Raw genomic sequence first — 25188 nt, 5'->3', positions numbered from 1 at the left:
TGGCGGAGCAGAAAACCAAGGTGGTGCAGACGACCACCAGATCAGAACCGGCGGAGCAGGAAGCCAAGGCAGTGCAGGAAACCACCAGATCAGAGCCGGCGGAGCAGGAAGCCAAGGCGGTGCAGGAAACCACCAGATCAGAGCCGGCGGAGCAGGAAGCCAAGGCGGCACAGGAGACCACCAGATCAGAGCCGGCGGAGCAGGAAGCCAAGGCGGCGCAGGAGACCACCAGATCAGAGCCGGCGGAGCAGGAAGCCAAGGCGGCGCAGGAGACCACCAGATCAGAGCCGGCGGAGCAGGAAGCCAAGGCGGCGCAGGAGACCACCAGATCAGAGCCGGCGGAGCAGGAAGCCAAGGCGGCGCAGGAGACCACCAGATCAGAGCCGGCGGAGCAGGAAGCCAAGGCGGCGCAGGAGACCACCAGATCAGAGCCGGCGGAGCAGGAAGCCAATGCGGCGCAGGAGACCACCAGATCAGAGCCGGCGGAGCAGGAAGCCAAGGCAGAGCTGAAGGCCACCATGGCGGAGCAGACAGACCGGGTGAAGCAGACATCCACCAGGGCAGATCAGACAGGACTGAAGATCCCCACGGTGGAGCAAATGGCCACCACAGCAGAGCAGATCTGAGCAAAGACCCCCATGAAGGGGCAGATGGAACGGAGGACTACTTCAGTGTAGCTGATGGTGCAAGAAACCACCACGGCGGATCAGGCTGGACTGGAAATAAGAGCACAGAGATGTTAACAGCAGCCTCAATGGCCTTCACGGGACAATTACAGTCGATCTCCATGGTGTGACAGGACAGGCAGTGACTTTATAAATGGCCTCCTCAGCCATAACAGGGCAGACAGAGAGTTCATTAACTATATTCCTTCATTCCTTGACTATAACTGGGAGTTCTTAAGGTGCTGCCACCTCTGGAAGTCCTACAGCAGATGTCTCTAGGGCAGACTCCTGGAGAGGAGAGGCCTCTGGGGTCTGAGAGAAATGTGTTGCCCAGACACACAAAATGGTAGACAGAGGACCAGCCTCTAAAACATCCTGTGCTGAGGCCATGGGGATGCCGGCTGCTCACACTGACATTAGAGTTGGGTCCATCACAATGGCAGTAATTCTCATGAGTCCTGAACCAAGCTCCGCATCCACAGGAGCTTGGATACTTTAGACTTGGCATAAACAGACTTGACTCACCAACAGCAGGTTATAACAGCAATACTCGACAGGAGACAAGGGCAAAATGAGGTCTGTTTATATCAAAAACAGGTCATATGACAAGAACCTTGACCTAGACAACCAATCAGTCACAAGTGTTGTAACAACACCCAAATATGCCATTGCATCACTTAATCTATCAAAGCACTGCTCACATTATTCATTATCACATAAAATAGCCTTTTATTCTACAAAAAAGCAATGGTATTTTACTAACCCTTTTAAAAAAATAATAATAATAATTATATATATATATATATATATATATATATATATATATATATATATATATATATATAATGGTATTTATTTATTTTAAATATGCATGAGAAATGTGGCCAACATGCAAGCGTTTTCATGCTGTGGAAACAGGCTTTAAGGAATGTTGCTTCCCATATAACCATAAGTGGGCTAGATCACCATGTAAGTTAAAAATATCAGCACTGTAATCAAAAGCCTTCTTGAGATGTTGTGTTGACTTCAATGCTTGTTCATAACAGGTGAGATCAGAATTTATATTCAAACATCTCTGACTAGGGAATAAAAAAATTAAGAAACCCATGTAAAGACACAATACACCAAATTAAAATGCTGACCAAAGCCAAGGGGTCCTACAGTCAGCCTGGAGCATAATCTAAAAATACCGCCGCACATGTGCATTAGAGAAAGCAGCAGTCTTCCTTCCAGCTTGACCTAAGAAAGTTAAAGAAGTTTCACGGCGTCACAAGATCCGCCCCGTGACATCATTAGCATAGCATAAATAAGTAGGAGCTGGTCCATGGCTCAGGACCACTCTCCTGGGACTCCGGCTTCTTGACTTCTGCCTGTCCGCTCCTCCACCCCAAAACTCCATCATGGTGTGTACTTGGATTACTCTTGCTATTTTATTGTACCTTTTTTGTGTGCATCTGCCTCAAAAACTGGCAATAAGCCCACTCAAATGAAGTAGGACACCATTCTTCGAGTTTCATATTCACTTTGGCGGGGCAAGTCACAACGGTATCATATAAAGTACCTCGATCTGTTTGTCACTGTTAAAGAGAAAATCATGCAGCTGGTTTATTCCCTTGCTGGATATATGTGCATTTTGAAGCAGCTCTTTTGTTATGTCCAAAGAGGGCTTATGTTTCCAAATGTCTTGTTAAATAATTCCTTGTTTCAGACTAGTGTGAGTTGTGAGACGTTGGCAGGTGTGCCAATGGAATTGATTCATTGTTGTCTTTCTGGCAGGCTGGAGAATTCAGTGCTGACCAGATTGAAGGTGAGTCTTCACACATTGGAGTTTATTACGACCGGAAAAACTATAGTAATCTGTTACAGATGTAATGGATATTTTGGAAATGTATAATATTGTGAACTTAGGAAATAAAATACTTCATCTGTAAAAAAAATAAAAAATAAAATAACTACTTTCACCTATTTTAGTTGCTTCTTATATTATATTTTGAGATACAACTTATATTATATTAAACTGGCTTAAAAAAATCAAGTTGAATCTCATTGAATCAAGAAAACTTTAAAAATGAAGTTGAAATTGGTTAAATTAATTTGACAAGTAATGGGCCAACGTGTTGACTTGACTTATTGATTTTGTCATTTTTTAGAGTGTAGTAAAGAATTTGTCCAGTAAATAAGTATGTACAAAATAATAACTCAAATATGTAAGGACGTTTAATAATAGATTCAAAATAGATTTGAAAAATAATAATTGATATTGGTGAATATCTCTAATTGTAAACAAAACTATTCCAAATGAGGAAATACTTTTTTGCATTATTATTGTTGTTATTATGTAATTATTAATTATAATTGTTTTTTAATAGATTTTTTACAAATGTATTAAAATTGCATTATATTGCATCTTGAAATGTTTTTTTCTCTCCAGTGCTAAGTATGCAAACTAAATTAATGTCTAACTTTATTAAAGTTCATTTGGAACATTTGAAACCTTGATGGCAAACCATAAAGCACTTATGCATATTTGTTTAAGCTAACTGATAAATTGAGTAAAATCAGCTGGTTTAGTGTATGCAGAATTGTAGCAAGTTCTGATATGGTAGTCAAAACATTTATGAACCAAAGTCCACATTCATTTCTGTACAAAAACAATTCATGGGTATGAAACCTCTGGGGGCAGATCACAGCATGGTGTTGCTCATTAAGGTGCAGAAAGTATGCAGTTGGTTGTAGGTGTAGGTTACGTTGCTGTCAGCATTCTTGTATTTGACTTGGGTCAGTCTTAGAGCGTGTAACCTTGTATGGCAAGAGCTTCTTTCTCGGAGAGTATCGTCTGTCACGTCACGCATTAAGCACCAGCTTCATGCACAGCTGCTGGAGGACAGAAGCCGTAGGATTCTATTTTTCTGTCAGCAGATCACTTTCAACTTTGTTTCCCCCACGGCCCATGGAAATGCAGTTGCTAAGTTCTTTTTAATTCGGCTTCCTTCCTCCTCTGCTGCATGTACAGTTGGAAAAAACGTTTCCTTGATCTTACCTGATATTAAAGCAATAATGTTCCTAAACTGTTGTAAGTAGTTTAATAAGTAAATAAATAAATGTATTTTACAAATGTTACTAGCAAACTTTTTTTTTTTTTTTTTTGCTTGTTTGTTTTTCGGTCTGATGCCATGTTGAAATTAGTCCAATTGAATGTGTTATGTACATTTGTCTAAATTATGAGATTATTATTATCTACTTCCAGATAACCTTCTGTTGTCGTTCTGTTACAGACTTCAAAGAGGCCTTTGGTCTCTTCGACAGAGTTGGTGATAACAAGGTTGCCTACAACCAGGTTGCTGACATCATGCGTGCCCTGGGACAGAACCCCACCAACAAGGACGTGAAGAAAATCTTGGGCGACCCATCTGCTGACGGTAAGACTTTATATTGGAAATGTAAAGACATCATTGGAAATGCTTTACAAACCCTCACTGATTTGTGATGTATGTGTGGAACTATATACACACAGATATGGCCAACAAAAGAATTGACTTCGATGCTTTCCTGCCAATGCTGAAGACTGTTGATGCCGTCCAGAAGGGTACCTATGATGACTACGTTGAGGGTCTGCGCGTCTTCGACAAAGAGGGCAACGGCACAGTGATGGGTGCTGAGCTGCGCATTGTGCTCTCAACACTGGGTAAGTGAAGATGAAATGATTATGCAGTTTACACCTTGCATGGGAAGGCAAATTACATAATATACTGTTACATAATATATAATGTTGCATAATATAATTAAAAAACAAATTAATGTATCTTAGCACAGTGACCAGATGGTAATATCATGGTGTTCTGAATTACCATTAAAATGTTTCAGGTTGGTATAAAAAAAAAAAAAATAGAAAAAAATGATACATATTACTATTACATATTATTATTATTATTACAATTCAAAATAACAGTTTTTTATTTTATACATTTTAAAATGTAATTTATTCCTGTGATGCAAAGCTGAATTTTCAGCAGCCATTACCATCTTCTTTGTCACGTGATCCTTCAGAAATCATTCAAGTATCCTGATTTCGTATTATTATCACTGTTAAAAACATTTTTGGTTCCTAATACTTTTGGAAACCTTGAAGCAGTCCCAAAATGAAATTCATGTGCTATGGTATTTAAAAATGTCTAATTACTACAAAAATAGCATGGTACTACCATGATGGCAAAAATAAATTTTAAATGTTATAAAACACATAATTGTGTAATATTTTTTTATTATAATTATAAATATATATATATATATATATATATATATATATATATATATATATATATATATATATATATATATATATATATATATTTATATGATTATAAATTATTAAAAGTTCATAATTATTACCATATTTATTTATGATTATCACCACATTTATATAGATAGGTAATCTGGTATTACCAAGGTGCATGTCCAACAGAGCATAATAATACGGTATTTTGAATGAAGTAAAAAGTATGAGAAAGATTTATTTCTAATCAGTGTCTTTCATGGAACCGACAGGTGAGAAGATGACTGAGCCCGAGATTGACTCTCTCATGCAGGGACAGGAGGATGAGAACGGCAGCGTCCACTATGAGGGTACGTGTTTGGATAAGCCCTTCCTATTGAACCCTTATAACTTGTTTTAGGAAACATTGCATAAAAGTGACTGCACTAATTGAAATGATATAATAAGCTCACCTCTCATTGAATCATTACAATCATTATTTTTAGCAGCCACCTCAGGCCTTGTATGGCGAGCCAGTAGGGGCGATCATTCCTTATGCATGTCTGCTTCTCCTCTTACAGATTTCGTCAAGCACATCATGTCCGTGTAAGAGGCCGTCGGTTGAGAGAGTGGTGAAGAAGGCTGAACTATATCTGCAGACCCCATGGTGTCAGGACATCCATTCTGTTTTGAAGACCAATCAATAAAAAGGACTATGGGATGCCACTTCTAAACCATTCTGTTAGTTTTCCTTTATTTGTTTTCTCCCCTCTCGCCCACCTTTTTGGAAGTTACATCATCCACTCATGCAGTTGACCCTCCTTGCCTTCTTGTTCCGCCCGGGGCGGCCATCCACAGTAGGATGGAGACCGGGGAAGAAGGAAAAGGCCACTCATGAAGTGAGGGTTGGTTTCTTCTTTCTCCACCCATCCAGGGTTACAACAGCACCGCTAGCTGTGTGTTAAAGGCACATGTCATTACTGTGGCCAGGCTGCCAATTTTTCCCCATCCCAATTTTCACACAGTCATTTCACAATAAACTTTTTTTTTTCCAAAAGTACACAGAGTTTTTCCTTTGTATGCTAATGCATTTGGTCGTAACATGAAACACAAACGTATATGTTAAAATACTAGAAAAGAGACAGCGATATGGGTGGTGCAAGTATGAATTCTCCTTGCGTCATTTGCAGATCCCAATCAGCGGCAAAAGTCAAAAAATAAACATAAAAATGCTGATGTATGTGCATCTTTAAAAATAATTTGCTTAGCTTATGTTGGAGGTGAAATTCACCCGTACTGAAAACAGTCTGTCTGAAACTGCTTATGAGGGTAAGCTGTGTAAGGAAATGTATGTTTTCTTATGAAATATAAGTGGCTCCCACAGAAACCTCAATATTTCAAGTGACTTTTATTATTAATAATGGTAACAATTTACTATAAGCTTGCATTTTGTATAACATTAATTAACTGCATTAGTTTGTAGACTTTAAATAAAGCCAAAAGCATGTTATTGATAATATATTATCACAATTTTGGACATAAAACCATGGTAACACTGTGGTTTTCTTTGAATTACCATGGAGTATGAATAAGGAAACATTTAACACTTGTTAGCCTTCATGATGCCCTGTCACCTCATTCCTATCAAAAGCTCAATACACTTTAAAATGTGTTTGTTTCTTTAAAATCAAACACACCATCTTTCAATTTCAAACCTTTATTTGGGGAAAAAGTTATTGTCATCACCCATCCATGTAGGCCAGAATAGAATAGCCTTACATATTTGTCCTCTTGCATCATCAGCACAAGTTTATCCTGGGTAACACTGTAAAACTGCTTTGACAAAATCTGTATTATATAAAGCACCATATATATTATTAAAAATAAAATAAAATAAAATAAAATAAAATAAAATAAAATAAAATAAAATAAAATAAAATAAAATAAAATAAAATAAAATAAAATAAAATAAAATATGCAGGGTCGTTATGCGATCTCTGTACGCTAGATGGCGCTGTTTCTACTCGAATGTTGTTCGTAAGCGGAAGAGGTGTTTTGTCCTCTCCGATAGCCGTACGTGGTTGAAACAGATTCATACGATGGCGAATGTGAAGTGCAGCGGCGAAGGCCCCTCTAAAGAAGGAGGTGAAACTGTCAAAACTGTTTTTATTTTGCAATGAACTTACAATGGAAATCATTCGAGAATAATGATTGTGTTTGTGAATGTAGGTATTTAAGCTATATAGCTTAGTTTAGCAAGCTAACGTTAGCTTTGTTAGCTGTTAACGAGCTGCTTTTCAATCCTGTGTTTTCTGTGGAGATCCTTAATATTTAACACTGATGTTGGATTTAAATTAACAAGACTAAATGCATAACGTTGTTGCATATTATAAGTCCAGCGGAGTTTTGTTTAGCAAATGTTTGATCCATAATCTAACACTGCTATCTTTCGGTTTTGGACTTGTAACGTTACCGTAGAAGAACCGGAAGTCATTCAAGTACAATGTAAATAATGTGGTACATTAATTCAGTACCAAATTACTATTTTATACTTCCATTGTGGTGTTCTTAGTAATGCTTATACACTATACAATAGTAGAGCTAAAGTACTATGGTATAGTGAATCTACCTTGGAGTACAGTGTAAATTGCATAGGTGTCATGTTGATATTTCAGTATCATGGCGAAGTACTGTGGTTTTACCATCTGAGTTGAGTTTATTTGACACAAAAAGTAGCAGTTCACTGTTACAACCTTATTGTCAAGGATAACACAATAAAGTTACAGTAACTTCCATTGTGTTCCTTGCTTTTAAAAAGAGAGATTAAATCCTGGTCAAAAATCTGCTCACTCCCATAAAATAACATACAGATCAACAATTCATTATACATTTTAAGACATCCTATCTAAGAACAGTATCTTCAGCCTTTTTCTAAAACCCTCACAATTCGTTAATACCTTAATATCTAAAGGCAGCTTGTTCCATTCATTTGAGCCTGAATATTTAAATGACCTTTGACCATACAGTGTCTTCTATCTACATAAATTAATATCCATAATGCTCTGTCTGGTAAAATGGCCATGTCTGACATTAACCAGAGAAAAATCATAATTAAAATATACTGGATGGATCCTTATCATTAATGATTTTATGTACCATTTTTCATTTACTGCAGATATCTTGGTATTGCCATATTAATGTGTGTAATAGTAGACAATGGCACTGCTGAAAGCAGCCAGATGCATTTTATGTTGCATTAGTTAAAGACAACAAGTGCTAATCAAATGACTCCAACTAATCAATTAGATTTTAAGCTCAACAGCACCTATCTGAGCAGGTCCTCCTGGCATCCCTCATCTTTCAGGTAACTGTAGCTCACCTTTGGTCTCCAAGCCAACAGTCGCTCACCTTGGTAAGTTGTTTCGCCTCCAGCAGGACCGGAAGAGAAGGGAAGCAGTGTGAAAACTAAGACTGTCTCTTCCAGCACGGCATCAGGGGACAGTCTGCGAAAGCGGTCTGCTGATGAGATTGACCTCGAAGATGAGTCTAAAAGTAAGCCAGCACCCCCTAAAATGTCTAAAGTGGGGTTTAGCATGACTGCGAAGAAGTCTGCGCCAATCTCTATCAAGCTGGGAGCAAGCGTATGTATATGTTATTTTTATATATACATATGTATTTATATACAAGTATAGTGTGTAGTATGTTAGTTTGTGTTGTTATGTATACTTTTAAAAAAGTTTTTACATTTTGAACATTTAAAAATTCTGTTTTATTGGTACTCTTTTAGAAACCTAAAGAACCCACACCTGCCTTACCTGCCAAGAAAGCTGGACTGGCATCTGTTTTTAATGAAGATGATGATGTAAGTAGGATTCTAGAACTTATTTAATTTCAATGCTGTCCTTGTGATATTTATAATTTTGTAGTAATAAATAATATAGTATGAATGAACATCATATGTTGAAAGACCAGTTTTTGCTTTTCAGAGCGAGCCTGAAGAAATGCCGCCTGATGCAAAGATGAGGATGAAGAATATTGGCAGGTTGGATTTCATATTTTTAATAGCTACTTTTAGTTTTCATGAGATGACAGCATCTTCACCAGGTTTTTTTTTTTGTTTGTTTTCTTTTTTTCAGAGAAACGCCCACTTCAGCTGGACCCAATTCCTTCAACAAAGGAAAGCAAGGATTCTCAGATCATCAGAAACTTTGGGAGAGGAAGTTTAAAGCCCAGGCAGATCAGTAGTATCCAGCTGCTTACAATAGCTTGCTTTTTGGCATTGAAATATTTGCCCTTTTGTCTCTTTGTTTGATGACAATTATACAAATGTATATATGTAATGAATGTTTACGCTATAAAACCTCTTTTTATTGTAGCTAATTTGACACTGTGGTTAAATAATGCCTTCCTTTGTAAGATGGAAACCACAACAGAGAAATTAAGATTTTTTTTTTTTTTTTTGCTGTATATGGTATGTGCCGTGCCACACTGACTCCTGTTATCATTTGCTTATAGTTTAGTTGTTCTCCACAGAAGAAATGTAGTGGTCCAGTCATTCAGGATTGTTTAAGTTTCATTTGTTGAAATGAAACAAGACGTTGTATTTTATAGTCACTAATAAATCAGAGCTGTGGTATCACATTGAAGTTTTAGTTTTTTTTTATGTTGTAATCAGGTAGTAGTCAGGTTTTGAAAGCAGAATTAAACTTAATTCACCCATTTACTCAACTGAATATAATTTTAAAAGTCTGCATTCTGTGGGAAAAAAACAACATATTTTAATACAAACATTTGGGTCCAAAGAGCATTTAACCACACTGATTTTCTTTTTTTTTTTTAATTTGTGTCCCACAAAAGAATGAATGCCTTAGAGTTTTGAACAATGTGTGGGTAAGTAAATTATGAAAATTACTCATCATGAAAAGATTCTAGAATTCATTGAGTGAATTTATGTTACATTGATGCACTTCAGAGGCCAAAAGCAGCTGGACAACATTTTTTATATTCTTTATTAAATCGATTAAACTGAGAATTGACCATGTATTCAATGGTTCTTCATAAAGTGCTCAATTGCTATTTCCGAAAAGAAAAACAGCATGTTTCTGCTCCATGCTGATTGTCATAAGCATATGATTTTGTTGCATTAAATCTGTTGCAGTCAACATTAAGAACTGAATTCTAAAAAGGTAAGCAAGTGCAAATACCTACTCTCATGAAATTAAACTTTTTAGGTTTCCTATGGTAACTTTCATCTTCCTCTTCCAGCATTTCCTTTACAACTGGCAGGCTCTGATTGTAAACTAGGGGTGTCAAACTCAATTCCTGGAGGGCCGGAGGCCTGCAGAGTTTAGATTCAAACCTAATTAAACACACCTGATCCAAATAATCAAGTCATTGAGGAATTGAGTTTGACACCCCAATGAGCTCCATCTTGAATTGGGTCCTCAGCGTAGATTCTGCCTGAGACTCTTTCTCCGGCTTGATGGCTTCAATCTTAGTCTAAGAAAGTATATGAAAGAATTCTTATTGTAACTGTTGTGAGAATTTAATTTTGTGTCATGAGTCAATTATATTATTGAACGCTGAAGTTATGCTATTTTTTTGTTTGAAACTTAATCGCATTATAAACAATAAAATCTAATAAAATTATAGTGTAACCACTTTGAATTTTTTTTATTGCCAGAAACCAGTTGCAGCTACTACCCATTAATGTAAGTGGGGTGGATTCTGGCTCAAACTGATCCGCACTGTTGAGCTTGGGAGGGCAGTGGAACCCCTTTTTTACAGTCATTACATAGCCTACCTCCCAGCCAGAGACTAGCACTACATTTTAATATATCACTTTACAACAGAAGTCTAGAAACTTGAACACATTTACAAGTTCATCTGTATGTATTCAGTTTAAATAGAGCTCTGTTTTCTAACGCCCTTTAGAGATGAGCTGTGGATGTCTGAATTATTGGCATTAACACAAAAAAACCTACCTTTGCTATATTGAGAAGGTTAGGGAATCCAACAAAGCCGAACTGGGCCAGCTGGATGAACTTCTTTCTAACCACATCTGTGTAAAGTGTAGGCAACTCTCCTTGATAGGATTGTCTCGGAGTAATGCGTCTAAACCAAGTCAAAGAATGATTATATGGTTTTCTTTTCCTGGAAATCATCATGCTTTCATTTTGTCACCTGAAATCAGATTACAAATGAAGAAACATAAATGCTACCAAGAAACGCATAAAGTTAAGGTAATACAGAAATTATTGACTTAACAGGTTTTAGCCTATTACTTTGTAATAAAGTTTTGTTACTTATTAGGTAGCCTACACCTAGTACTATGTTGGAACCTCTTTTGCCTTCAGAACTGGCTTAATCAAGGCATATATTCAACAAGGTGCAGGAAAGCTCAGATCTAATCTTTACTAGAATCGCCTCTGAGATTTTGGGCCATACTGACATAATAGCATCACGCAGGCAGTTGCTGCAGATTTGTCAGCTGCATATCCATGACATCTTCGGTTTCATGACATTACATTGGGTTGAGATCTGGTGACAGTGGAGGCCATTTGAGTGAAGTTCAGGAAACCAGTTTGAGGTGATTTGAGCTTTGTGACGACACATTATCCTGCTGAAGTTGGCTATGCTGTGTTCATAAAGGGATTGATATGGTTAGCAGTAATACTCGGGTAGGCTGTGGCATTTAAATGATGCTTATGATTTTTTTATATTTTTTAGGTTTCCTATGGGAACTTTCATCTTCTTCCTCTTCCAGAATTTCCTTTACATCTTGCAGGCTCTGATTGTATGTGCCATCTTGACTGTAAAAAATGAGCTCCATCTTGAATTGGGTCCTAGATTCTGCCAGAGATTCTTTATCTTGCTTGATGGCTTCAATTTTAGTCTAAGAAAGTATATACAAGATTTGTTTTTGTAAACTGTAGTGAGAATACAAATTCTTTAACATTGTGGCATGATTCGACAGCATTATTGAACGTTGAAATGTTATGCAAATTTTTGTGTAAAATTTAATAGCATTATAAACAATCATAAAAAAGCTAATAAAATGACAGTTTAACCACTTTGATTTGTTTATTGCCATAAATGTAGATGGGGCGGATTCTGGCTCATACCAAACCACACTGTTGAGCTTGTACAATCATTACATAGCCTACAGGCCTGCTAAAGCCAAGCACTACATTTTAATATATCACTTTACACAAAATCCTACCTTTGCTATTTTCAGAAGATTAGGGATTCCAACAAAGCTGAACTGGGCCAGCTGGATGAACTTCTTTCTAACAACATCTGTGTAACCACAAACATATTGTTGGAACAGTAACTTCCACTTTCAAGCTTATCAAGTGATTTCAGTTATGTCACGAGAAAGTGCACTTATGACTAAATAGCTACCTTTATCTGAATCATCACAATATCTTTATTAGAAGAACCCAACCCAAAGGGCTACATGCCTTATTCAGATACACAATGGTGAGTTCATAAGGCATCTTTCAATGTGATTTCTTCTGTTTGTCTGCTAGGCAGCAATGTTCTGTATCTACAAATACATTGTGCCAACTGGAATGTTCAGGGGTTTGATATTTCCTGCTTCTTGACAATTCTCGTTTTACGCATACTTTGGTAATGTACTAAATTATCCCTTCCAGTTTGCATATCGGTCCAATCGGTTGACCGATGATACCATCGCCACTGCCGTCCACTCAGCTATCACACATGTGGACAAAAAGGACTCATATGTCAGAATGCTGTTCATTGACTTCAGTTCAGCATTCAACACAATCATCCCTCAACAGCTCATTTACAAACTGATCCAGCTGGGACTCAACACTTCGCTGTGCAACTGGCTGTTGGACTTTCTGACTGGAAGACCTCAGGCAGTACGGGTCGGCAGCAACACATCCAGCACCATCACACTGAACACTGGGGCCCCCCAAGGATGTGTGCTGAGCCCCCTCCTCTTCACTCTGCTGACCCACGACTGCGCAGCGTCACACAACTCCAACCTCTTCATTAGTTTGCAGATGACACGACTGTGGTGGGTGTCATTAGCAACAAAGATGAGACAAACTACAGGAGGGAGGTGAGCCGCCTGGCCAAGTGATGCAGTGACAACAATCTCTCTCTGAACGTGGAGAAGACGAAGGAGATTGTTGTTGACTTCAGGAGAGCGCACACTCAGGACGTTCCTCTGACCATCAACGGTGCGACTGTGGAGAGAGTGAGCAGCACCAAGTTCCTGGGTGTGCACATCACAGAGGACCTCTCCTAGACTGAAAACACCGCAGCACTGGCCAAGAAATCACAACAGCGTCTCTACTTCCTCCGTAAACTGAGGAGATCCAGAGCCCCACCCCCCATCATGTACACCTTCTACAGAGGCACCATCGAGAGCATCCTGACGAGCTGCATCACTGTGTGGTATGGCGCCTGCAACGCGTCCTGCCGAAAGACTCTGCAACGCATAGTGAGAGCAGCTGAGAAGATCATTGGTGTCTCTCTCCCCTCCCTCCAGGACATTTACGGAACCCATCTCACTCACAAAGCCCTCTGCATCGCAGGTGATCCCACCCACCCATCACACAGCTTCTTCAGTCTGCTGCCATCAGGGAGGAGATTGCGGAGTCTCCAGGCCAGGACCAGCAGACTGAAGGACAGCTTCATCCACCAGGCTGTCAGGAAGCTGAACTCGCTCCCGAACTTGCCCCCCTCCCCTCTTCTGCCCCAGGCACTACTGAACTATGAACCCCCCCCCCCAATAATATACAATGACATGCACCAGTCACTTTGTGCATCATTGTTCTGCTCACTACCTCATTCAGCATGGAACTAATGTCATTCCACTACCTCATCAGTCAGTTAAATAAAATAACTGCTCTTGAGCCCTTGTCATTTTAATCAGACTTAATAAGCTTTTGTTTTTGCACTAAAAAATCTTTTATCTGCACTGTTGTTCACTTCATTTATTTGCACTCTATCTGCCATTTGCCTTGAGCTGCTTTATTTAACTTTATTTTTAATTTTATTATATGTCTTTTTTTTACATTCCCTTATTGTATAGTTGTATATACATTTTATATTTGATCTAGATTTTTTAGGCTTTAATGTTATCTGTATGCAACGGGGGTCTGAGAGTAACGCAATTTCGATTCTCTGTATGTATGTACTGTACATGTGGAAGAATTGACAATAAAGCAGACTTGAAAATTGAAAAGAATTACACGTGTAACCCCTACTGTAAGAATAGCTTTACAACGTACTATAGCATCTACCTGAAATGTAAATATAAATATTTTTCAGACATTACATAAAGAAATTGCCATAGACCCAGGATTCTCTTTTCCACTATAAAACCATTATAAATCCATCTGTTGATTTTCACTTTGATGAACCTGTTATAGCTTGTGAAAGCTTTCTTAGATTCTTCACAAATAAAATAAGCGACATCCGCTTAATATTCCTGCAGATTATGTGACGCTAACAATGGAGGACAGGAGGCAGATGCAAGTAAAGGTAGTTTATTGACAGGAGTATGATGGATGAATGCTGGTGAGTGACGCAGGAACCACGATGGCAGCACATGGGTAGGTGGTTTGAGTGCGTTGGTAGCGATGGCGGTGATGGTAGATCGGTGATCGGCGGTGATAATCCGTGAATGACTGTGAATATCCAATGAAGACTGAAGCAGGACACTGAGCAAAGACAGGAACACAGGAGCACGAACAGGTCCCCTGTCGGAAACCACATCTATCGGGAGGCCATGTAAACGAAAGATGTGGTCTACGACAGTCAACGCTGTCTCCTTGGCTGAAGGTAATTTGGGCAAGGGAATAAAGTGGGCCGCCTTCGAGAACCGGTCCACCACGGTTAAAACTACCGTGTTGCCCTGGGAGGGCGGGAGGGCGGTAATAAAATCTAGAGCGATGTGGGACCAGGGTCTCGAAGGAACCGGCAGCGGTTGGAGTAACCCATCAGGGGGCCGATTGGAAGTCTTACCAGTGGCACAAACCGAGCAAGCCAAAACAAAACTGTGAATGTCGCGAGCCATAAGTGGCCACCAGAATCGTTGCTTGACTAAAAATCTAGTACGGTTAACCCCTGGATGGCAAGCTACATTCGAGCAATGTCCCCACTGGATAACGTTGGACCTTAATCCCTCCGGCACAAATAAACGGTTCGGTGGACACCCGGGCGGAGGCGTTACCCCTTCTAAGGCCGTTCTGACCTTCGATTCGATCTCCCATGTGAGAGTGGAGACCACTAATGTCTCAGGAAAAATACACTCGGGAGTGGACAGGCGTTCGGAATGGTCAAAAATACGCGACAAAGAATCGGGTTTGATATTCTTGGAACCCGGGCGGTACGAGATAGTAAAGTCAAAACGTCCGAAAAAAGGTGCCCACCGAGCCTGCCTGGAGTTCAACCTCTTGGCGGTGCTAATGTACTCTAAATTCTTGTGGTCAGTCCATACTATAAAAGGAACCCCCGATCCCTCTAACCAGTGTCGCCATTCCTCCAATGCCATCTTAACTGCCAACAATTCTCGGTTACCAATATCGTAATTTCGTTCTGCCGGAGATAAACGATATGAAAAATACGCGCAAGGGTGGACCTTGTCGTCTAAGGGAGAACGTTGAGATAACACCGCTCCTACCCCCACCTCTGATGCGTCGACCTCCACCACGAACTGACGTGTAGGGTCAGGGGTAATCAGAATAGGGGCTGAAATGAGTTTGGCGAACACAGCCTGAGCTGTGTCCGACCACCTGAACGCAGTCTTGGCGGAGGTCAAGGCGGTCAGAGGTGCGGCTAGTTGGCTGAAGTTGCGAATAAAACGCCGGTAGAAGTTAGCGAACCCCAGAAACCTCTGTAGGGCCTTACGGGAATCTGGGCTTGGCCATTCTACCACAGACTTAACCTTCTCGGGATCCATGCGTATTCCCTCAGTCGACACGATATACCCCAAAAATGGAATTGACTGTGCATGAAATTCGCATTTCTCCGCCTTGACAAAAAGCCCATTCTCTAGCAACCTCTGAAGCACTCGTTGGACGTGCTGCACATGTTCCTGGAGAGAAGAGGAAAAAATCAATATGTCGTCCAGGTAGACATAAATGAACTGATCGATCATATCTCGCAGCACGTCGTTGACGAGTGCCTGGAAGACCGCTGGGGAGTTGGAGAGCCCAAAGGGCATAACCAAGTATTCAAAGTGCCCTCTGGGGGTGTTAAAAGCGGTCTTCCATTCATCCCCCTCCCTGATCCGAACCAAATGTTACGCATTGCGTAAGTCCAGTTTTGTGAAAATTGACGCTCCCTGCAACCTCTCGAAGGCCGAAGACATCAACGGCAAAGGATAAGTATTCTTTACCGTGATGTTGTTCAGTCCCCGGTAATCAATACAAGGTCGCAGAGATCCGTCCTTCTTTCCCACAAAAAAGAACCCCGCCCCCGCAGGAGAAGAGGAAGGGCGGATGAATTTGGAAGCTAGAGAATCAGAAATATATTTCTCCATAGCCTCCCTCTCTGGAACAGAAAGTGAATAGAGTTTGCCCTTAGGCGGAGACTTACCTGATAGTAAATCTATGGCACAGTCGTAAGGACGATGCGGAGGAAGAGAAGCAGCCCGAGACTTACTGAACACTTCCTTCAGATGGAGGTACTCAGCGGGCACGTTAGACAAATCCACCGCCTCCTCCTGCAACACAGACACAGACACAGACGGACAGGCAGACACTAGACAAGACTCATGACACCTTTTACACCAAGACAAAACGGAGTTAGAGAGCCAGTCAATGCTAGGGTTGTGGAGGAGGAGCCAAGGGTGTCCGAGGACAATGGGTGCCAGGGGAGAGTCAAGGATGTGAAAAGAGATGGTTTCGGAGTGATTGCCAGAGGTGATGAGTGTAATGTCTTCAGTGATGTATAATATGGTGGGAAGTTGCTGACCAGTGAGGGCGTGAACCGTGATGTGGTGCGGAAGAGGTCTGAGGGGGATGTGGAGCTTGTGGGCTAATGTGCTGTCCATGAAGTTACCTTCTGCCCCGGAATCCAGTAGTGCCTGACAGTGATGTGTCTGTGCTGACCACCGCAGCCATACCGGGAGGAACGTAGAAGATGATGGTGATGATGATGATGATGATGAGGTCTTCTCGGCGGAGATCCCACCCGATAGTAGCCTCATACGTACTACCTGGCCTGGCCTTTTACCGGACAGGCGTGGGCTTGTCCGGCTCCCCCGCAGTAAAGGCAAAGGCCCAGGGACCTCCGCCTCTCCTTCTCCTCCCGGGAAAGCCGAGCTCGCCCTACCTGCATGGGCTCGTGATCGTAGACGGGGCTGGCCACGTCCCCGCCGCTGAACCGCACGTCTGCCGGTTCCCTGGATGGGGTGTTGAGTAGCCCCCTCCTCTCCATCCGTGCCAGACGTGCGTCGACCCGAAGGGCCAGCTCAATGTGTCCATCGAACGACGGGGGAAGGTCCAGGGCGTAGATCTCCCTCTGGACGCGGTCAGCCAGCCCATGCAGGAACATGTCCCACTGCGCCTCCTCGTTCCAATGGCACTCCGCCGCCAGGGTCCGGAACTCGATGGAGTAGTCCGAGACGGATCTCTCGTGCTGGCGTAACTCCGCCAGCCTCCTGGCCGCCTCCCGTCCTGCGGCGGCCCGATCAAAGACCCGTCTCATCTCGGTGGAGAGCGCCTGGAATGAGACGCAGCATGGGTCCTGGTTCTCCCACACCGCTGTTCCCCACAATGCCGCCCTCCCAGAGAGCAGGGTCAGGACGAAGGCCACCTTGGCCCTCTCACTGGCGAACGTTCTAGGCTGGAGGGCAAAATGCATATCACAACGGTTAAGGAAAGCTCTACAATAGTCGGGTTCACCTGAGTACGCATACGGAATCAGGAGGCGTGGTTCCGGCTGGGAGGGGGCCTCCGATGGTGCTGGTGGAACAGGCGGTGTGAGTGGCGCAGTGGGAGCTCGTAATAGCTGGAACTGTTGGGTGAGCTCGGACACCTGCTTCACTAAAGCCTGAACCGCGCGACCAGTGTCGTTAAGAGTCCGCTCCTGGGAGTCCATCCTCCGAACACTGGCGCTGAGGAAAGCTTCGAGGGAGGAGGGTTGATTACTCGCTGCCTCCATGTTGGTCAGATCGTTCTGTGACGCTAACAATGGAGGACAGGAGGCAGATGCAAGTAAAGGTAGTTTATTGACAGGAGTATGATGGATGAATGCTGGTGAGTGACGCAGGAACCACGATGGCAGCACAGACAGGTGGGTAGGTGGTTTGAGTGCGTTGGTAGCGATGGCGGTGATGGTAGATCGGTGATCGGCGGTGATAATCCGTGAATGACTGTGAATATCCAATGAAGACTGAAGCAGGACACTGAGCAAAGACAGGAACACAGGAGCACGAACAGACATCGACACGAGGACCTCAAACAACGATCTGACAAACAGGAGACGAAAGACAGGGCGTTAAATAGGCGGTTGGAATGAGATGCACCTGCCGCTGATCAGGCGATCAGTGGCAACACCCACATGAACCAATCAACATGACATAACATGACTACAGCTGGAGACGGTGCATTCACGAACCGTGACAGATTATGACCCCTCAGTCCCTATAGCCTGTAGTTCATCTTTTAGTGAATTTGAACCAATCTTTATAGATTATTTTAGAGAACTTAATAAGCAATTAAAGCCCACTACATCTTCAGCTGATATTATTCCAACACGCTTATTTATTCCACTATAAAACCGTTACAAATCCATCTGTTGATTTTCACTTTGATGAACCTGTTATAGCTTGTAAAAGCTTTCTTAGATTCTTCACAAATAAAATAAGAGACATCCGCTTAATATTCCTGCAGATTATGACCCCTCGGTCCCTCTAGCCTGTAGTTCATCTTTTAGTGAATCTTTATAGATTATTTTAGTGAACTTTTAAAGCAATTAAAACCCACTACATCTTCAACTATTATTCCAACACACTTATTTATTAAGATTTTGGATGCTTTTGGACCATGTATTCTGTCTATAATAAATAAGAGTATCTCTGAAGGGACTGTCCCTGAATATTTCAAATGTGCAACAATCAAATCTCTCTTAAAAAAATTAAATTTGGATGTGACTGTGTTATCAAATTTTAGGCCCATTTCTAATCTACTTTTATTTTTTTAAAAATTGAGAAAGTTGTTTTTAATCAATTGCTAAGTTATTTAGATTCAAATAGTTTGTTTGAAACTTTTCAGTCAGGTTTTAGGAAACATCACAGTACTGAGTCTGACCTTTTTAAGAATATTAAATGATATCTTGCAATCAGTTGCTACTGGTAACTCTGTAGTACTTTTGCATTTGGACTTGAGTTCGGCGTTTGACAATGTAGACCACAGTATTGGAATGGTTCAAATCTTACTTGAATAATAGCTTGAATAATAGCTTTTATCTCTTCTCGACTGGTCTACTGCAATTCAATGTATATTAGTATTAACTAATAATATATGAATCGCCTACAAATAGTACAAAATGCAGCTGCCAGACTTTTGACTGGCACTCGCAAATATGAACATATTAATCTTGTACTCTCTTTGCACTGGCTGTCAGTCCATTTTAAAATAGAGTTTAAAATTTAACTTTTTGTTTTTAAGATTTTAAATGGTCTGGCACCTTCGTACCTTTCTGATCTGTTGAGTTTACACACTCCAGCTAGATGTCTAAGGTCATCGAATCAGAAACTTTATTGGTCCCTAGATCTATAGGCTGAAGAGAAAAGGTTACCAGGCTTTTGCCATAGCCGGCCCTAAATTGTGGAATAGTCTTCCAATCTCTATTAGAACAACTGCAACATAATCTCTTTTTAAAACAAGGCTTAAAGCCTACCTCTTTGAGAAGGCTTTTAGTGTATGAGCCAACAGAAGTTTATTATTTCTAATTATTATTTATTTGTCTTGTCTAACCGTTTTATGTATTTTGATTCTTTTTAAACTATATTGTTCAGCACAATGGTCAACCACTGTTGTTTTATTGTGCTTTATAAAAAAAAAGAAATCCCTAAAAATGATTGAAGACCGTAGAAATGGATTTGAAAGACAAAACAACATTAACCAGAGATGGTCTTCAGTGTCTTTTTAATGCGGGTTCCTCCAACAGCTTGATCTGTTCCCTGACAAGCCCTTCAAATGTCTTGTAACTGATGAATCCTGGAAGCTCTCTTCCACAATATTTGGCTTCAAAGTTACCAACTTATTTCTCAATCTTCTTGTTGACTACAAAGAGTTTTTGAACATTGTCAGAAAAATGAATTTTCAGCTTCTAAAAGTGCTTTTCAGTGAAATTATCAACTTTTAGTTTTTATTTTCTTTGATCATTAATTGATTGCAACTCTGATAAATTTTAAATTGGTAAAAAGACATTAAAGTGGTAAAATCATAACAGAGAAATCATAACATATTACAATTACAACCAAGCTTTACTCACAGGAAACTTCTAAACGATCCAAGAAGCTATTCCATTTTGCTAATTCATCCCGAAGTTCTGAACATTTAACACATTTAACTTCCTTCCCAGTGGTCAGGTTGAACATATCTTGAGTGAAAGCTGTTACTTTCTAAAATTAGTGAGGAGATGGATTTCAGTGACTATGTGATATTGGTAACGCTCTTTACTAAATATTCATACTTGTATAGTAAGATATAGTAGATTTCATGATTGTACTCACATCAATTAAAAAACTGTCTTTCTGCAGGGTCTGATGGGGGTCCAACTCAGTTGTTAGTATCTCAGCTAACTTGGGAATAGTGACAAAACCTTCTTCATCGAGTTTGCAGAGGAAAATAATAAATTAATAAATTAATCAAGTGAACTATGTTTTAGATTTAGATTTACTAGAATCCCAAATAACAGGTACATCTCTGTGTATGCACTATATGGGTGTCCCACAGGTGATTTACAAAGCAAAGTTTTGTATCTAAAATCATTTTTTTTTCCCTGCACCTTACAATCATGTAGCCTTTAGTAAAGTGAATGATCTCATTGTGCACAATGTCTACCACTGTCTCTTCACTGCCCTTATCCACCAGGTCCGGCTTTGTTACGATGCCTGTAGAAGATAAATGATACAATCAGTATGGCTTTAATGACTTGATGTTTCCACCTTATTTTTAATGTAAGAGCCGATACCGCCAATGTTAACTTGACTGTGCCAGATTTCCAGTGTCATTCGCTTACAATTATTTTACCTGCTGGATATTGCAAACTGGTATTTATCACATTATTTTAATTCATTATTATAATAAACACACTCATTTGTTTGAAGTTACAATTTATCGCATATTGTTATTCTTCTAGTTATTTACCAATAGCAGCTTATTAATCAGAATCATTGTACCTTCTAAGAAATCAAGCCTAGTGTTTGTTCTGACCTCAAGGCTCAGTACTAGGGCCATTACCTTTCACACTTTACATCATGTTACCTTTGGGAGATGTCATCAGGAAGCACTGTTATGCTGTTGATACTGAGCTCTATATTTCTTTGAGGCATGGAGAAACATACCAATTTACGGAATGCATAGTCGATATAAACACCTGGATGAGGAGAAATTGCTTAATTTATCAGTGTGCTATTTGATAGTGATCTTTCCTTTGAAAGCCACATTTCTAATATTTGTAAAACTGCATTTTTCCATCTCAAAAATATATCTAAATTATGACCTGTGCTCTCAATGTCAAATGCAGAAACGTTAATTCATGTGTTCATGACCTCCCCTCAGTATTTGAACAAGCTTTTATTGACCTAGGCAAGGCAAGTTTATTTATATAGCACATTTCGTACACAATGGTAATTCAAAGTGCTTAACATAAAAGAAAGTAAAATAGTCATGAAAAAAAATAATACAAAATAAAAACAAGCAATTTTAAAACTTTGGAATTATTTCAAAAATTTACTTATTTAAAATGAATTTAAAACAGTTTAAAAAGTGATTTTACATAAAATAAAGTGAATACATAAAATACAGTGCAATCGGTTCGGACATCGCACAGTGCTCATTCAATAAATGCACAGCTAAACAGATGGGTTTTGAGTCTAGATTTAAATGTGACTAGTGTTTTAGCACATCTGATCTCTTCTGGAAGCTGATTCCAACTGCGAGCGGCATAGTAACTAAAGGCGGACTCCCCTTGTTTTGTGTGAACCCTTGGTATTTCCAACTGACTCTGAGTGCTCTGTTAGGTTTATATTCAGTGAACAAATCTGCAATATATTTCGGTCCTAGGTCATTGAGTGATTTATAGATGAGTACTTTAAAATCAATCCTAAATGTAACTGTAAGCCAGTGTAAGGACCTGAGGACTATGCAGCTACACCTCCACCTCTCCTAACAGTCCTGCAGACACTCATGAAAGTAAAGTTAGGAGGGGCTGCATTTTTTTGTGGTTATAAAGTCATTGATTAGAAATTATTTATTTTTTAGTGAGCGAATGTTTAAAAATGCTAACTTGATAGCAGTGCTTTGTGTCTTTACATCGATCTTAGTTTGATGCATAATAGGCTGCAGATTAGATGAGTTTGCCCTTTCGGCTTGAAAAGGCCTTAGACTTTCTATCACATGATAAAACTGAAATAGAGAAAGAAAAAGTCCAGCTATCTCTTTCACTAAAGTCCTCCACATCCGCTGTGTTCTCAAAACTCTGGCAATTTGATAATACCTAGAATATCAAAATCAACTGTAGGTGGCAGATCCTTTTCCTCTTTAGCACCCAAACTCTGGAATAACCTACCTAACATTGTTCGGGAGGCAGACACACTCTCATATTCAGACCCATTAAAGGATTTTTAGGCTGCATTAATTAGGAAAACTGGAACCGGGAACCCTTCCCATAACACACAATGTACTTGCAATGTCGTTAGAAGAATGGCATCTACGTTAATTTTAGTCTGTTTCTCTTTTATTCTGAAGTCACCATAGCCACCAGATCCAGTCTGTATTCAGATCAGATGGTCACTGAAGTCCCCCAGATCCAGCACATATCCAGCCCAGATGGTGGATCAGCATCTAGAGGACCTCTTCTCCCAAGGTTTTTTCTCCATTCTGTCACAGATGGAGTTTTGGTTCCTTGCCGCTGTCGCCTCTGGCTTGCTTAGTTGGGGACACCTCATTTCCAGTGATTTCATCAACTCGAATGCCCAGATACTATTTAAACTGAACTGAGCTGAGCTGGATGATAAACTGCCTTTTTGCTTTATTGACATCATTTTCCTATTTAATGCTGTTCAGTTGCTTTGTTACAATCTGTATTGTTAAAAGCACTATATAAAAAAGGTGAACTGACTAACATGTCATGCAAGTCAAGCTTGCTTGATGGATATCGGCTACTTTTGGTTCTGTTCTGTTTACCCAAGGAGAGTTATCGCATGGATGGGCAGGGAGTTTTCCTTCCCAGAAGAGAACTTTACAGCCAATCCAAACTGAAGGCTAACTGTCAATCATCTTTGATAACAGTGGTCTTGACAGAAAATAGCTTTCTTCAACATTCCAAAATAAGGTGGATATGCAATCAATTGAAGGTTGAAATGCAATCAGTAATGCACACCTAATGTTCTTTTGCCATCAGGGTCTTCCTCCTCAACCATCTGTAATGCTTCTATTCTCAGGCTGACCCTTAACTGCCACTCATGCGATACCGGGAAGATCAGTGAGAGTGAGGTCAGGAACATTGGCAGAGATGATAAGCAAACTGATGAGTTTGTCACAGATACCAACACCTGGTCCAGCTATCTCATCCTGGGCTACAAATACAGTTAGATACAAAACTTAAGTTGTACATACTCTTTTGGAAGATGTCAAGATGCATTCTAAGCATATATCTAAGCATCCCTGCCATTTTCTCTTCGTCTTTAGTTCTTATAATTTTGAGCTCAAGAGGGCATCTTGTAAAGATTCCTAAAGAAAAATGAAAGGATGCCAGACATTGTTTCACCATGTTGTTATTCGAAGTACAGTACCATGTAAATTCCATAGTAATTTTTAAGTATCATGGTATAGAGAGTACCATTACTGTACCATGGTACATCCACAGTATTTTCTGGAAAGTCTGTGGTTAATTAAGTAAAAACAGTAGCCTATAATTTATTATCTTTTAAAAAAAAGTATATATATTATTTTATTTTATCATGTGTCCTTACCACTACCCCTGGGTAAAGCAACTTCAGACAGCGCATCGAGAACAGAACTGTTTCCTGAGCTTTGGTCCCCAATGACTGCGATAATAATAATAATAAATAATAATAATAATAATTCATTACATTTATATAGTGCTTTTCTAGGTACTCAAAGCACTTTACATAGACAGGGTATCTCCTCATCCACCACCAGTGTGCAGCATCCACCTGGATGATGCGACGGCAGCCATAGTGCACCAGAACACCCACCACACACCACACACCAGCTTACTGGTGGAGAGGAGACAGAGTGATGAAGCCGATCAGCAGATATGGGGATTGTTAGGAGGCCATGATGGTCAGAGGCCAATGGGCGAATTTAGCCAGGATGCCGAGGTCACACCTCTACTCTTTTCGAAAGACATCCTGGGATTTTTAATGACCACAGAGAGTCAGGACCTCGGTTTAACGTCTCATCCGAAGGACGGTGCTTGTTGACAGTATAGTGTCCCCATCACTACACTGGGGCGCTAGGACCCACACAGACCACAGGGTGAGCACCCCCTGCTGGCCTCACTAGCACCTCTTCCAGCAGCAACCTAGTTTTCACAGGAGGTCTCCCATCCAGGTACTGACCAGGCTCAGCCCTGCTTAGCTTCAGTGGGAAACCGGTCTTGGGCTCCAGGGTGATATGGCTGCCGGTGATGGCAGGCAGTGCCAGGTCCTTATTGACTCCCAAAGACCGTAAATTGTAGATAGTGTCGATGCAAGTTCGGATTTTTTCCTCATATTGCTGACTGAATGTGGAACTCATTTTCTCAATCCTTAACATTGAATCGTCAAAATAACAAAGGGAACCCCTTCTTTCCACAACACGTTAATGTGGCTGACGCTGTGCCCTCTTCTTTTGAGGACATTCTAAAATGCTTAACGTGGCTAAGACAATGATATTAACAGACCAAAATAAATAAACATCATACTAATAAATTATACTATCTATAAAAAATCAGATGAGCCCTGAATATGAATGCAACGCGTTTAATAACACGTCAAGCCTTTTCCCATAGAACCATTATAAGAAAAACGCCACATTAAGCCACATT

The 25188-nt window shown here is 40.4% G+C and overlaps 2 protein-coding genes and 1 pseudogene across 6 annotated transcripts; 2 read left to right on the top strand and 1 right to left on the bottom strand.

Moving 5' to 3' along the window:
* The first annotated feature begins 1942 nt into the window (after window positions 1-1942).
* LOC132142362 (myosin light chain 3, skeletal muscle isoform) lies at window positions 1943-5974 on the top strand. Its single transcript, XM_059552172.1, has 6 exons — window positions 1943-2068; window positions 2442-2472; window positions 3941-4084; window positions 4180-4350; window positions 5211-5288; window positions 5499-5974. Exons 1-6 carry the CDS (start codon window positions 2066-2068, stop codon window positions 5525-5527), a joined length of 456 nt encoding a protein of 151 aa, XP_059408155.1. The 5' UTR covers window positions 1943-2065; the 3' UTR covers window positions 5528-5974.
* Window positions 5975-6947: 973 nt separating this feature from the next.
* LOC132142361 (PEST proteolytic signal-containing nuclear protein-like) lies at window positions 6948-9558 on the top strand. Of its 5 annotated transcripts, none has more exons than XM_059552166.1 (5): window positions 6948-7062; window positions 8353-8558; window positions 8705-8779; window positions 8904-8959; window positions 9054-9558. In XM_059552166.1, exons 1-5 carry the CDS (start codon window positions 7017-7019, stop codon window positions 9160-9162), a joined length of 492 nt encoding a protein of 163 aa, XP_059408149.1. In that variant the 5' UTR covers window positions 6948-7016; the 3' UTR covers window positions 9163-9558. The 5 variants fall into 5 exon arrangements, with proteins under 5 accessions (XP_059408149.1, XP_059408150.1, XP_059408152.1 ...); XM_059552167.1 differs by having other exon boundaries at window positions 6965-7070; window positions 8364-8558; XM_059552169.1 differs by having other exon boundaries at window positions 6974-8281.
* Window positions 9559-10308: 750 nt separating this feature from the next.
* LOC132142129 (interferon-induced GTP-binding protein MxA-like) lies at window positions 10309-24902 on the bottom strand (annotated as a pseudogene).
* Between the last annotated feature and the right edge of the window lie 286 nt (window positions 24903-25188).

Source organism: Carassius carassius, chromosome 6 (assembly GCF_963082965.1).
Source record: "Carassius carassius chromosome 6, fCarCar2.1, whole genome shotgun sequence".
Classification (NCBI taxonomy): domain Eukaryota; kingdom Metazoa; phylum Chordata; class Actinopteri; order Cypriniformes; family Cyprinidae; genus Carassius; species Carassius carassius.
Note: the sequence above shows the minus strand (reverse complement) of the source record. Positions and strands in the feature narration are given on the sequence as shown.

Excerpts from the sequence above, each read along its gene's own strand:
- LOC132142361 (XM_059552166.1), top strand. The coding sequence starts at position 7,017 with ATGGCGAATGTGAAGTGCAGCGGCGAAGGCCCCTCTAAAGAAGGAG. Across the intron at positions 7,063-8,352 it reads AGGCCCCTCTAAAGAAGGAG|GACCGGAAGAGAAGGGAAGC; the intron begins GTGAAACTGTCA and ends CGCCTCCAGCAG. Across the intron at positions 8,780-8,903 it reads TTTTTAATGAAGATGATGAT|AGCGAGCCTGAAGAAATGCC; the intron begins GTAAGTAGGATT and ends TTTGCTTTTCAG.
- LOC132142362 (XM_059552172.1), top strand. Across the intron at positions 4,085-4,179 it reads GGGCGACCCATCTGCTGACG|ATATGGCCAACAAAAGAATT; the intron begins GTAAGACTTTAT and ends ATATACACACAG. Across the intron at positions 4,351-5,210 it reads CATTGTGCTCTCAACACTGG|GTGAGAAGATGACTGAGCCC; the intron begins GTAAGTGAAGAT and ends TGGAACCGACAG.